Source organism: Beta vulgaris, chromosome 7 (assembly GCF_026745355.1).
Source record: "Beta vulgaris subsp. vulgaris cultivar EL10 chromosome 7, EL10.2, whole genome shotgun sequence".
Taxonomy (NCBI): Eukaryota; Viridiplantae; Streptophyta; class Magnoliopsida; order Caryophyllales; family Amaranthaceae; genus Beta; species Beta vulgaris.
This window is the reverse complement of record NC_079208.1, coordinates 48152385-48167929: the sequence shown is the minus strand read 5'-3', so window position 1 is coordinate 48167929 and position 15545 is coordinate 48152385. Positions and strand designations below refer to the sequence as shown.

At 34.4% G+C, this 15545-nt stretch overlaps 1 protein-coding gene across 1 annotated transcript; it reads right to left on the bottom strand.

The window, feature by feature from the left end:
* Positions 1 to 6245: 6245 nt before the first annotated feature.
* Positions 6246 to 14586, bottom strand: LOC104908729 (uncharacterized). The gene is made up of 5 exons (XM_010697880.3): positions 14007 to 14586; positions 9739 to 10259; positions 8728 to 9331; positions 7987 to 8474; positions 6246 to 7050 (listed from the first exon to the last, which is right to left on the bottom strand). Exons 1-5 carry the CDS (start codon positions 14527 to 14529, stop codon positions 6397 to 6399), a joined length of 2790 nt encoding a protein of 929 aa, XP_010696182.2. The 5' UTR covers positions 14530 to 14586; the 3' UTR covers positions 6246 to 6396.
* Between the last annotated feature and the right edge of the window lie 959 nt (positions 14587 to 15545).

Genomic DNA, 15545 nt, shown 5'->3' with positions numbered 1-15545 from the left:
ATAAATTTTGTAATGTTCCACTTCAACAGTAAAATGTTTGTTTTCGTATTCATATAAATGTTCGTTTTCGTATTCGTAAATGTTCTATTTTATATTGTGGGAGCACAGTTCTCATTGTACTCCCGGGAGCACAATGCACGCATTAACTAATCCCCTATGAATTGTGAGTTATGGTAGGTTTTGGTTAGTTTTTGGCCCATTTTGCACAAATTGCAAATTCAAAAGATGAAATAGATAACACGGGTACCACCCCAACATAACCTGACCAACCCATTTAAAAGGTCTACTTTCCGACGTTCCATCATCATTGAAAAGTGACAACACTTGTCAATGATGGAGATCATAGATATCTAAGCTATTTATAGCTCCAGTCTTTTGTTCAACACTAACGAGGGTTTACAATTTACATCTACCACAAAAAGCATCAATCCAATGTCTATAATAATAAAAATCCATCATCAAAATATATTCTCTATAATTTTGAATTACAACTCAATACCATCTGTGAATTGAATTGATAATTGCTCCTAACATATAATAATAGAATTTATAGGAAAAATTAAGATATTGGACAGCAACCATAACAATGAATATTAAGAATGACTTGCTTACTACTCCACATAGAATTCAAAATTATACCAAAATATACAGCTAGATATTGACAATTAATTAAGCATCACGAGGAGCCAAACTAGATAATAAGAACCCAATAAACTACTTGCAATTTATAATTAGAAATTAGGTTTTTCAGGACACCAAATAAAGCATATAGTATGATTTGGAAAAAATTGTCGACATTACAAAACTAATTAAACAAGATACAAAGAAAGGCAGAAATAAAGTCTACTAACCTGATAAACCCAAATAGGAGTAGCATACTACTATACTAGCATGGAAGTCGCACGACGAAGTTGACGAGGTTGCACCTTATAAAATACTTGAGAAATTGGTAAAAATGTGCGGTAGTGCGTACATGAAATGTCGGTACTGATCACCAAATCTAGTTATGTAGACATGCAATATTAAAAGAAGAAACAGTATGAAGTCCATTGGTTTTGGGATTTTATAATCCGCATGTACGACCCCAAAGTTTTTTTAAATACTAATTCATTGATCGAAAGTTATACGACATCTTATAATTAAAATTAAGCAAATACATATCAAAATAAAATAAATACAATTCTAATATGGTTTTTTCACCAAATACCCTCGAGTTTTCGATTTATTCACAAGATACCCTCGCATTTTTCAAAATACACCATGTACCGCTCAATTTCTTGGTAATACCTCAACATGCCTTAATGACTAACGGCGGTTAACTCCGTTAGTCTTATCCATAATCAAACCCTAATTAACCTAACTAAACCCTAACCTCTAACTTCTAACCCTACCGTAACCCTAACCCTAATCCCTAACTTCAAACCCTAACCCTAACACCACCACCACCTCCCATCACCCCTGCGGCTCCCACCCCCACCACACCCCCCTCACCCTACCCCCTTCCCTCACCCCCACAACCGAGCAGCCCCCGCCCTTCCCCAACCCCCGCGCCCCCACCCCATTGATTTTCACACCTCTCGCTCCTCCTCCACCACCCACTCCACCTGCAGCACCCCACCCCCTTCAGTTTTCGCGAAACAACATGTCCACAAGCACTAAGGAGCTTCGAATTGAAATACAGAGGGACGAAGAAATAAAATTGAAGGGATGGGGGATGCGGGGGTGCGGGTTGCGGGGGTGGGGGTTGCGGGGATAAGGGAGGGATGAGTACTGGGGAAATCGATGGGTGTGGGGTCTGTAAGGGGGTGGGGAAGGATGGGGGTGCGGAAATTCGGCAGGGGGAGGGGGTGGGGGTTGCGTGGGGAAGGGGGCTGCAAGGGTAGGGGGATGCGTTGGGGGGCTACTGGGGTGGAGGAAGGGTAGGGGTTGCGTTGGGTTTAGGGTTAGGGTTTAGGGTTATGGGAAGGAGTAGGGGTAGGGGTTAGGATTAGGGTTAGTGGTTAATTAGGGTTCAAAACTAAAAATTACGATTAATGACTAAAGGGGTTAATCGTTGGTAGTCATTAAAGGCATTTTGATGTATTACCTTAATATTGAGGGGTACTTGGTGTATTTTGGAAAGTGCGAGTGTACCTGGTAAATAAACCAAAAACTTGAGGTTACTTGGTGAAAAACTCAATTCTAATATGACAAAACTACGATCTTTGAGTAGATCTAACACTTCTGAAAACCCTCGTCTTTCACATCGTTGTCTGATGGAACCTTCTACAAGAGGGTATGTCGATCTTTTGTAGTTTTGAAGTAGAATTTGATTCAATTCAAGTGATAGTAAATGAAGTACTGACATTTGTTGCAACCTCACACAAATTTCGATCAACAAATTAACCTCTTGAATTACACAAAAAACCAAAACAAAGTTTTCAAACTCTCACATGGAGAGAGATAAAACCCAATATATGGGTAGATTTAACCCAATATATGGGTAGATTTAACCCAATATATGGGTACGTAAAAAACTCTCCATTAGAAAGAGACTAAAGTTTATTACAAATAATAACATAAAAAACTAGTAACTAAAGGAGAAAAGGGGATTACTACTTCCCAAAACGGTGGTGATATCCCCTAAGTTGAAAATTAGGATTTTATGGAAGAGGAGAGATAAGAGAGAAAAAAGGGGAGAGGAGGCGTGATTTAGTCACTCTGGTTATATTATGCACTTCTAAAGGAGAAGGATGTTTTCCTCATTAACATGCATGTATGACACGAACCGGAAGAAATTGATGTTTAGAGCACCATTAAGAGCGTCCTTCATGATGAGTGAAAAAAAGATCAAATAGGTGATCTTTTAAAAAAAAACCTTTAAATGATAATTGGGAAAAAGATTATGGGGTGATTGGGAAAAAATATTGTATGCGATGAGTGAAACCATGATCAGGCGTGGGAGTGGGAGTCAATGCTTGATCTGACAAAAATTAATTTTTTTTTCTTTTTTCCAGTCAAAACGCAGCATTTTGGCTGGAGCTTAGCTAAAACGCTTGACCGGAAAAAAGGCAAAAAAAATTAAATTTGTCAGATTTCTGACGCGCGCGTTAGAATTTGACGTGTCAAATTCTGACAGGGCAGAGAAATAATACAATTAAAAATATTAACAATGCAATATCTTAAAAAATACAAAGCTAAAAAAAATACCAATAGCTCTATTTTTTCGAGATCTACAAATAGAGACCCATTTTGTAATATTTTGGACAAATTTTTTTCATTTACTAATTTTCTGTAGTTTTGCTTATTTTATATGAAATATCTTCCACTTTTACACTCTAAAAAATAAACAATATTTTTGTGCATTTAATTTAGTTTATGCTAAAAACGCTAATTATGTATTTCTTTAATTAATTTTTTATCAATTAGTAATGAATATTTCATATTATAAAAAAGTAAATAATAAAAATATTGTATAATGGTGGTGGGATGAAGAGAGAGAAAAAAAAAAATTGGTGGGTTAAAAAAAGTAGTTAGATAGGCAAAGGTAGTTGGGATAATCTATTTTTTGGGTCATTGTTAAGAAGAAAGTGGGGAAAAATTGTTGGATGTAATTTTTTAGAAAGAGTAAGTTAGAAGGAGAATGGGATGATCATCCCACTCTCTTTCTAACTTTTTTCTCTAAAAAAATAACATCTTACAATCTTTTCCCACTTATCTTGTTAACAATGAACCAAAAAAGATCATCTCAACTACTTTCCTCTCTCTCTTATTTTTTGACCCATCCAACTACTTTTTCTCTCATCACCCAACCACCATCACACAATATTTTTATTATTTACTAATGATATGTAATATTCATTACTAATTGATATTTTATTATTAATTTAATAATTTTAAAATTATAATTATCATCTTAACCATTAAGTTATCACATAACTAGCTTATATTAATACGTAGCATACGTAATTAGCATTTTTATTAAGTAATTGATTACGAAATTAGCTACCACTATCTTATGCATACATAATTCACGATCTACTAATTAATTTATGAGACACAATTAGCATTTTTAATATAGTTTTAAGAACAAAATACATAAAACAAATAAAATGCTACATCGGTGCGACAATTATAAATTTAATTAAGAATGAAGTACATAAAATTTAATTAAGAATGAAATACATAAAATTTAATTAAGAACAAAATAGATAAAATGCTCTTAATTTAGCGTTATGACCAAACTTCTGCCATATATTGGCAACCAAATCACATTTCAAGGATTGATGCATATGTTGATCTTCAATTGCATCTCTATTCGCCATATAACGGTTGATATCTACGATCCGATCATGATAATATTCAAATTCGTCATCATTATTACTTGTATTTTTAGTGAATTTAGTAGATCTCATTCATCTTCCACAATCATGTTGTGAATGATAATGCAAGATAGCATGATGTCATTGAGAATTTCCTCATCCCATGCGAGGGATGATCTACGAACAATAGCAAACTGAGATTGCAGCACCCCAAATGCTCTCTCAACATCTTTTCGAGCTCCTTCTTGGTGTTGAGCAAATAAATTGTCTTTGCGAGTTTGAGAACATGTAACTGATTGAATCAATGTTATCCAATTCGTATATATACCATCTGTGAGATAATAACTATTATCATATTGGTTACCACGCACATCCCCACGCTCTCTCTCTCTCTCCTCTATTTTTGCCGGAAAAACGCACACCCCACACACACACTCTCTTTCTCTCTCCTCTGTTTTTCGCTGGAAAAACACACACCCCATGCTCTCTCTCTCTCATCTGTTTTTTCACCGGAAAAACGCACTTCCCACGCTCTATCTCTCCTCTGTTTTTCGCCGAAAAACGCACACCCCACGCTCTCTCTCTCTCTCTCCTCTGTTTTCGCCGGAAAAACGCACACCCCACGCTCTCTCTCTCCTATGTTTTCACCAGAAAAACGCACACCCCACACTCTATCTCTCCTCTGTTTTTCGCCGCAAAAATGAACACCCCACACTCTCTCTCTCCTCTGTTTTTGCTGGTCCTCTGTTTTTTGAAAGGAAAGGGGGTCTGCGAGATTCAAAGGGGAGGGGGGTTGTGGGAGGGGGATGCAGGCTGGGGGTGGTGGGAAGGGGGAGGCGCGGTAGGCTGGGGGTGGTGGGGAGGGGGAGGCACGTCTGCAGGGGAGGGGGATGGGGCTGGAGTTGTGCGGGGGCTGGTGGGCTTTTAGGGTTAGTTAGATTTTTAAGGTTACTTATGGTTTTTACGGTTACTTAGGGTTTAGGGTAGTTAATAAGGTTTAGGGGATATTAGGGGTTAATGACTAATGAAAGTCTAACACCGTTAGTCAAGAGGGTAATTGAATGTATTTTTTCAAAAGTGAAGGATATATGGTGAATTTTAAAAGTCGAAAAGGTATATGGTGCAAAAAAAAAGTTTTATTAGAAGTAAATGGTAAAAAAAAACGTATATAAAAATATAAAATGAACACATTAACCAACATAATTATGACTTTTTTCGGGGGACAACATTTGGTTTTGGGAGGGGAAAAGAATTTAGAAATGTAAAGGTTTTTAAGGCACCATATAAAGCTAATTTTTCATATAGTATGACTTCTTTAGATACGTAGCATCTCATTTCCAACGTTGTATGATGTTCTCAATTCTTCGTAATTACTTATTACAATAATGGTTTCTCATAAGACAAATTATACGACACACAATGACTCGGAGCATTTTCCAGTTTAGTAACTAATTTGCGGATTTATGGTAAGCCCTTCTCCCCTTTTTGTTTTCAGTTTTTAGTTTTGTTGAATAAATTAGTATCTCTTTATGGGATTTTTTTAGTCTCTATTGTGGAGATCTCTTTCTCCCTTATGGGAGTTGAGAGTATGGTTTTTTTGTTTTTAGGTATGAGAAATTGTTCTCAATGGTTGAAGTTCGAGACTTAACAGGAAGGTATTGGAATTTCGGATGCGGTAAACATGGCTCGATCAAGAATATTCTTCCCAAACTATGTTAGAATGATAGACTTTCTCATCAATAGTTGTTTGATTCAGCAAATACAAGGGAGCTTCACTGTATTGCTCGACCTGGTTCATTGTAATTTTGTCGAAGACGAATTTGATTTAACCTTGTTTGATTGTATCTTGTTTTTCTTTAATATCTATTGTAGATGCTGTTTGGCTTTTACTTAATGAAATTTCTCCTTCAAAAAAAAAAAAAAAAAAAAAACTAATTTGCGACATAAATTATAATGTTACCAGTTCTTAGATGTAGAATCATCAAAATTAAAGTAGGAATATTACAAACGTCTATGATTGCAAAGTAGTAGTTGTTACTTGTTCAAGGCAGCTAGAGACTCCCCACCCACCAAAAGGCTTCTTCACTAATCTTGTCTACACACTAAGAAGCCTACGTTGACGAGTGTAACCTTGGCCAACTACTCCAAGTCTACGCCTGCTCGGATTCATCTTACAGCATATCTTAATTTTATTGCATAATCTAGCAGCACACCACCAAAACATCCTCACAAAAATAATTACAGCTTTTCCACAAGGGATCAACAAATTGATGACAAGAAATTTGTGGACCAGCAGCATCAGCAAAGAGCACAGAACTAATGTCACAATCGCGATCCATGGTTCGACAGGGAATGTAGTTACATACAAACCCGCCATGAAAGTTAGCAGAGTCGCGAAAAATGATGCAAGCAGCAATGATACGCTGAAATCCAGTATCATCACTGAATTTTGCTTGTTACTAGTAGCCATGATCCATAGGAGACAAAACAAAACCATCATTGATAAGCACATTGCTAATATATCTGATATCATGAAAACTTGAAATGCTGCCTTGCTTATCAGAATTGGAGTTCCACTGTCCTGTACTAGTCCACCAGGAACTGTGAATGCTGCTGTGAACGTTATCGTTGTTAGAAGAGCTGCTATTATACCTATTGTGTTCACATATGTTTTCATCTCTGTTGTAGGAATTCCCCATACACTTCGAACACCTATCAGTTCATTTTTATCCATAAGGCTTTTTTCGATCTGAAAGATACATATAAATATATATGTTAGTGGTGATTATTTATCATGAACCTATATATTTATACTTCATTGAATGGAAAAATAGAACTCATCAAGTCATCAGAGCAAATTGCACAGAAAACACGCATTTTTACATCCTTTGATTAGATTACAGACGGCACATAACAAATGGTGTATTTACGTCTTATTAGAATATTATGCAAGTCATATTGACTATCAATCTAGGAAGTAACAACAAACAATACTAGAACAACAAATAACAAAGCAAAAAAGAACACACAAGAACTTTTACGTGGAAACCCAAGAACCGGGAGAAAAACTACGAATATGCACTAGAATCGATGAACGTTCAAAAAAGATTACAAAAGCGCTCCAAGAACTCTCTCTATAGCTTTCTCTCTCTAATATGTGAATAATGATGTAGGAATCAAATAATATACGTTTTAGGACACCTATTTATACTCCCGCGTCAAAAACGCGTTTTCCGGACAAAACGCCAAAACGCCCGACTTACCCGAGCGAAATCCGCCCGACTGGGCGTGATTTCGCTTTTCCAAAGCTGCTTGCGTGCCCGACTGAAATCACCCGGGCGACATTCACCCAAACTGCCCGGGCGAGACTCAGAAATCCCATATTGACGTTTTCCCTCTATGCAACCTCATCTCCACACCCATACACCTCCATGAGCTCCATATGATGCCATATACCCAACATATTACGGTTGTGTTTGGTAAAATAGTCACCGTAGTTTTATCTAAATTCAACTTGTTAAACTTGTTGGACATAAACAGCCTTGATTTTATCTAGTTTATCTTGATTGGACCTTATTAGCCTTGATTAGACCTGTTTCTGAAGGTGAAGATTATGCACCTAACAAAAGGACTTAACTTCTAGCAAAATATTACAACTCATAAAAAAAAGTAGTACTTCACTTACATTGGGAGGAAGACTGGGTGATTCTCTTATTAAATCAGCAGGGGTTTTACCAGCTTTGTTCTGTATTTCTAATAGATCTACTAGCCAATGATCTTTGCTCTTGGATGACTCATGTTCACGTCCCCAGATGTCAAGGAAATCTTTTACAAGATCAAAACGGTTACCTTCAATTGCCAGATGCAATGGTGTGTTTCCTTTTTTGTCCTTTAATTTCAACAAATCTCTTAAAGCCTTATTTTGAAGAAGGCGAAACACAAAGTATCCTGATGGATGATTTACAAGCAGGTGCCAAAATGTCTGGCCATTCGCGTCACATGTTTCTGCTGCTTCCGGGCAAATTGTGCATAGTTCTGTAGCTGTAGACAGGCTACCAGCTTGAAACGCTCTCAGTAAGGGAGTGAGACCATCCTTGTCGAGCCAATGTGCCACCTCATCTTTCGCTTCTACCATCGCCTGTATGTCTTCTTTCATGAATGGCTCATCGTTGTCTTTGGCAAACAAGCAGAGCATCACAATTCACAAATATTCAAGATGTCAGTGATACACCATTCTTTGGAAAAGACAAAGGCACCAATTAAAATTAAGAAGACAACAATTGTGCTGATTAGTAGTTAACTGATTACACGAGTTGTTCAGTAAAACTAGTCATTTAAGTAGCTGAGATTTTAAAACATCTTCTTTATGATATAAATATAAGATGGAGAAAGGTGACAAAAGCAAAAGTGCATGGAAAATTCTTACTAATGGGACATCCAGCGAGCAGATGCAGAGGTGCCTCTTTACATTTATTGACTAAACCAGCTGATCTCGAATCATGCACTAACAAGCTTCTTACCAATGTGTTGTTATTTGCTAAGAGTGCTTCATGCAAAGGTGTATTACCTTCTGCATTCTGCACCAACCATGGTGTGTTTGGTTGATTTTTAAGGATACACTCACTGCATAGCTCTAGTAACAATGACAAAAGGCCTGATCGCCACACTGACGAGAAAACAAAATCGTATGTTTTGTCAGAGGCATTCTGATTTCCTGAAGCAACATAAATTGTTGTATCAGGACGATTTCGCACAAGGACATGAACTGGAGTGTCCCCGTTAATATCTGTCTGATAAACAAGAGCAGGAAAACTTCCAAGAACTTGTTGGATGAAATCTACAAAGTCATCATGCATAATATGGCTATCATTCTTTATTTGCATCAACTTATGTAGGACATTCCTTCCCTTGGAATCTTCTGAAAGTAAGAAATCCATTCCTAACTTGCTCATTCTTTCCCTTAGAAAGGTTATATCTCCTCTATCCCCTGCTTCTGATTCCTCCCACGTCATTTTTCGTTTCCTTAGCATCTGCAACAAAGTAATAATCGAGCTTAAATTTGTGTCTTTCCAACAGTTCTGACTCTATATCCCCTTTTTCTCGGAATAGCTTCAACTTTGGAGTGTCTTTCTAATGTAATATTGGCATATTGCACGACTTATAACTTACACATGTAAAGATAAAGGTGGTAGTGATGGGAAAGGGGAGATATAGGAGAGAATAACAGCATATGTAAGGTCAAAAGAGTTTTCTTATACATTTCAACATGTTATAAATTTAACGAGACTGTTTTGGGAAGACATACTCTTAAAATTGAGATTAGTTCGAGTAATTAATTAGTAGTTGAGACTGTTTAAAGAACGGACATATTTTGGATCATTGGTGTTAGACTTTTCTTTCGAAAATAGCAATAATCTATGGTGATGTTTGTAACTACCTCTGGCAAATTATGTTGTAGAATCAAAGATGTAGCTGAGATGCCTTCCATGTTTTTGATGCTCAGTTTCGCGGAGGATTCCAGTAAAACTCGCACCATACTAATGTCCATATTCCTTGCAGCAATGTGTAATGGCGTATTTCCTTGTTGATCCTGATAATTTCTGAGGGCGTATATCTCCTTAAATTTAAGTAAATTCTTACCTTCTTGGTAGTTTGGCATCCTACTTATCAGAAGGTGTAAGATAGTGTTACCAGAAGCATCACAGACCTCTGCCGATTGCGGCCAATAGTACAGGATGGTTCTTATGATCTGCAGGTTGTAAGGTATGCTCAGCAATGCTGCTCTATGAAGAGGAGTCAAACCATTTGCATCAGGCCAACATGTGACACAACTTCCTTTCTCTATTAGAAAATCTATCATACATGACATATCTTCTGCTGCTGAAAATTTTATGGCCAAGGCTACTCCTCCCTCATTGATTGGTTGTCTCATTTTCGCCATAATTGATTCACTTTCAGCTAGGCATAAACACATATATAGCAGAAGTTAGCTAGAAAGATTGGGTAACTAGTACAAAAGTTTGATCCTTGTGGTTAGGCTATGTTCATAAATTTATCTTTTGGTTGTACTCCTACTTGGCAAACAATACTAACACATGTTTCATCTCTATATATATTGTATCAAATTTCTCACCTTTAAGGTTAGGGCTAGTGATGGCAATAGATCGAATTTGGACCAAATTCTACTAAATTCATATTCAGGGCAACGAGAATGTTTAGTCATTTAGATAGCGACCAACTTTTATTAGCCATGATCGAAATACACTAGATATAGGTGATGTTTAGCGATTCTATTTTTTTTTTTTTTTTTTTGATTAAGCGCGAGCAGTAGATTAAAGTCACCAAGTTTCCAAAGTTTAGCGATTCTATTAATATCTTCAATAACACATTAGTATAAACGATAAGAAGTTGATATTTTTGATATATACATTGAGAAAATTCCAACAAAATTACGTGTATGATATCTTTACATATATTTTTTACAAAAAATTTTAATTAAATTTTATAATTAATCAACCAAAATAAATATAGTAACTAGTTTGGAGAATTTTCTTTGAGGACTAGCCAGTAACCCCATTCAACATTTGTTTTTCCACTTGTCCCTATGGCCCTATATAGTAGCATTGCCACATGCATATGCAGAACTTACACTATTGAAGTATTACTCCATCCATTTTCCCTATATGACTTTTACGCTTGTTATTGCACAAGTTTAACTATTAATATCTTAATTATGTACTAATAAAATTTATAAAAATTTGATATTATGAAAATATACATTATTGAAACAAATCTATCACAACATTTGTATTATTATTTTTGTTTTTATATACTATTAGTCAAAAAAATATCCTTCAAAATAAAGTATATAAATAATCAAAAATTATTAAAAGAGACAGTCTAATTTTAATATAAAAGTAAACTTGGTCACTAAATGGATTAAACTAGTCACCGAAAGAAATTAACCTAGTTATTACTGAGCTAATTCTCTTTTTAATATTGAGCTTGCCATGACCTAATTTTAATTTAACATATACGGCCTCTTACAAGACAAACTCATAAATAATATACTTCTCATAAGTCTTCATATCTCAGTTGTTGAGAAAACGGAAGGGGGTACTGCTAGATAATTGTGCAGTGACACAGTGTGAAAGATGGTGGTAAGACATATCGTGGAACATGTGGCTAAAAACTAATGAAGCAAAATATTATCTTCAATATTGGCGTAGACTAGTGTAGAGAAGTAAAAGACAAGAATGGGCAGAGCTCTGCATAGAAAATTATTTGCATTAAAGTCTCAATATGAGACAAAGAGGTAGAAAAATGATGCCGGTTGGTGCAACTCTTATGGTGTTATTAAGTGCTACTTCATGCTAGTACACAGAATAATACTCCCTCCGTTTCAAAATATAGTTCCCATTTTCCTTTTTTCACGGTAATTTATGCAAGTAGAATCTAAGAGAGATAGTAAAGATTTTTTGTTTATTTAAATAAATGTTGTATGGGAAAAGATGATTTTAGGAGAGAGAATGAAAAATAATTGGTGAAAGAACATTAATTGTAACTTTTTGGTTGAACAAACAAAGGAAAAAACAAAATTCAAAAAGCAAACAAATGATGAGACACGATTTTTCTAGACAAATTACCGAAAAATGTGGAACTAAATATGGAAATGAGAACTATATTTTGGGACACTTAAAAAGGAAATGAGAACTATATTTTGGGACGGATGGAGTATTATGGAGCAATTAAGGCTATGTTCAGTTCACCTTATTTTTGCTTATTTCAGATCTAATCAGATCAGATCAGATCAGAAAAAATAAGTTCAGATCAGATCAGATCAGAAAAATAAGTTCAGATCAGATCAGATCAGATCAGATCAGATCAGACCAGATCAGATCAGTTCAGATCATATCATGCTTATATTTAAAAACTTATTATTATTAAATATCTTTCACTACATATTAATAAAAATTATAATAATTGAATATTAATAAAGTACTCATTGAGACGAATCAAACAAGACCCCACATGACTATATTTTTTCTTATATATTGAGAAAAATCTAAAAGATTATCTCTTATTGTGAATAGTGTCAAGATTCTAAGTGACAAAGATAAAAAAAATACAAAGGGGTATTATTATTTACTAGTACATTTGTTCAAAAGAATTATTATTATTGTTGTTGTTGTACTTATTAATTATTAATATTGGTAATTATTATTAATCTTATTGTTACCATTATAAATGTCATTGTTATTATTATATTAAGTTATTTTGTTGTTATTAAATAATAGAAAATTAAAAGCCACGTGTTAAGAACATAAGATTGACGCAAAAATAAGAAATATATAAAATATGATATCTCAAATTCATGATAACGAAACTACTATGTTCGGATTACATTTCAAAATAAGCTAAGTGTGAGATACAAATTATAAATTTAGATTCGGTATACCTCTTCCTACCGAATTTCAAATCTCTCTAGCTATTTGAAGTTGCACGATATTTATTTATTTTTTGCTCAAGTCATAGTTGTTTGTATATCTTGTTCTATTTTATATGGAAAAAAAAGAGTTCAGTTTGCCGACTTCTCATCTAGTGTGAAACTTTTTTTTAAGGGAAAGTGTGAAACATTGTATAAGTGCTCTTATAAAATAATGACTTGAGTTATATAATTATTTTTAGTAATAATAATAATTATGATTATAATTATTATTGTTGTTCTTATAATAATGATAATAATAATAATTATTATTAATAATAAAAGTTGTATAAAAGTTGTAATAGAAATAAAATGATAATAATAGTAACACTATAAAGAATATCTTATAATGTATTGCATAATAATGATTTACAAAGTAATAATATAATAGTAATAATATATATTTATAAAAGATAAGATCTTGTTGAAAAAATAAGTTCAGATCAGATCAGATCAGATCAGATCAGAAAAAATAAGTTCAGATCAGATCAGATCAGAAAAAATAAGTTCAGATCAGATCAGAAAAAATAAGTTCAGATCAGATCAGATAAGTTCAGATCAGAAAATTTCAGGTGAACTGAACATAGCCTAAGTGTCGTAAGTCCATTGCTCGCACAAAATAGTGTACTTGTATAGGGGCCTAGTTCGGACAAATCTACACTTATTAGTTAAGAGATGAACAAATAAATAATAAATAAATTATTCTTCATTGTCAAAAAAATTATTCATTTGAAAAGATAATTAGATCTAACACTTTAACAAAAGAATTATCTTTACCTTTTATTTTAAAGTATTTAACCCGTTAACCTATATCGAGTTGATCAATGAGAGGTTTCAACTCAGCAGAATCTTACATATAAAAAATATAATAAATTTAAATTACTAAATTTCTTCGAAAAATGTCATAGATAGATATATTATCCAATGAATATTTAAAAAAAATTAGAGGATCAAATATGAAGTTACAATAAATCCAACCATTACTCCACCATACCATTATTGATTTTGTAATCAAAATTAATGATGACATATGAATGGAAAACGTTTGAAATACATATAATGAATAAGATGACTTTTTTAAATGAGTATGAGAATACTTATTTAACTACTAATAAATTGTAGCAAAGAGAAAATCCGGGGCATTGCCCGGGCCTAAATACTAGTTCAAAATTAAAACATGCATAACCACTATTAAGATGAGATTGTTGAGAATAACTTACAATAGTTAACATGGTGTTTGATTGCAAGATGAAGAGGTGTTTCCTTGAAGTTGTTAACAATTCGAGCCAAGTTGGAATATTTCTCCAACAAAAATCTAGCAACCTTGACATTATTATGAATAATTGCAACATGAACAGGAGTGTTTCCCTTCAAGTTTTGTATACTCCATGACTTCTCACCGGCTTCGACCTCAAGGCAATCAAAGAGTAAATTCACAATGCTTAAATTTCCGACCTCGGCCGCAACATGAAGAGGGGTGTTTCCTTTGGCATTTCTCTCACTAATAAGCTCACCATTAATGGTGAATAATCTTTTTAGAGATGCTTCTATAAAATCATGTTGCTCGTGTCGAATTGCTACGTGAATGAGATTGTTCTTTTCATGGGTTTTGTTACGTAAATATTTGTCGCTTTGAGCTTTTTCTTCTTGAAGGAACTCTATATTACCTTTCATGGCGGCAACATAGAGTTCCTTCTCCATTTCTACTTCCTCTGCTCCTTTCATATCTTCAAAATTTCTCATGGGTATTGTACTAGAGCTTTTGACTATTGTACTTCATGGGTTCTATGTCATTTAATCTTTTTGGGGACATATATGTAGAGAAAGAAGTAATAATTAAATATGTGGTTGATATGTCGACTTATTTAAACTTAAATTTGTATAGGGGCGGACTAAGTTTTATATCGGTTTCGAAGAAACCGCTAAAAAGACCGTCATAATTCATATACGAAAAGGTCGTTGACTATGTCATACCGACTTCATTGGGATACCTTGACGGCACTCCTAACCTTAGTCACTCTCATATGGGTCTGGGTCTGATCCAATGTTTATCTAATATGCCTACGGATCTGAAGATAAGTATGGAAAAGGATAGAATTGTATCCAACTAATAAGAGCAAAGTCCTACCTTAGCAAGGACACTCTCGGCTCCTATAAATACCCCTGATATGAGTAATAAGTTACGTTCACATACACTAATACATTCTACTTGAGATATCAAACCGACTTATACACCCAAAGGAATAAGGATCCTCCACCTAATAATAACCCGGCCAAGATATAATTAAATCTACCCACTAAATGGATTACCCACTTTTTATAAAGCATTAAAAACAACTGTTAATGTTGAGTTTAATTACACCTTACATTAAATTATATCAGAGTAAGTGAATTACCCACCGAATCAATCAGTAGGGGTGTAAGTGGATTGGACTGGATTGGACTTTGCCAAATCCAAATCCAGTCCAAAGTGTTTTGGACTCGGGAAATTGAGTCCAAGTCCGATCCAAATATTTTTTGAGTCCAGTCCAATCCAGTCCGATAATTTTTTCTTGAGTCCGAATCCGGTCCATTCCAATCCGATTATTATATCTTTTTTCTCGATTTAGATTCAATGATTCACAACGTTTTTTGAGATGCTTGAGCATTTGACATCTGATTCAATTATCAATATCCACAAATTAGATTGAAAGCTTAAATTAAAGTAAAATGTTATGAATAAAAAGTTCAATTATATGCTTACCTTGATCTAAGCTGAG

Coding starts and splice junctions, on each gene's coding strand:
- LOC104908729 (XM_010697880.3), bottom strand. CDS start 14,529: ATGAGAAATTTTGAAGATATGAAAGGAGCAGAGGAAGTAGAAATGGAG. Junction 9,332..9,738: donor TACAACATAATTTGCCAGAG/GTAGTTACAAAC, acceptor ACTTTGTTGCAG/ATGCTAAGGAAACGAAAAAT. Junction 8,475..8,727: donor GCTCGCTGGATGTCCCATTA/GTAAGAATTTTC, acceptor TGTTTGCCAAAG/ACAACGATGAGCCATTCATG.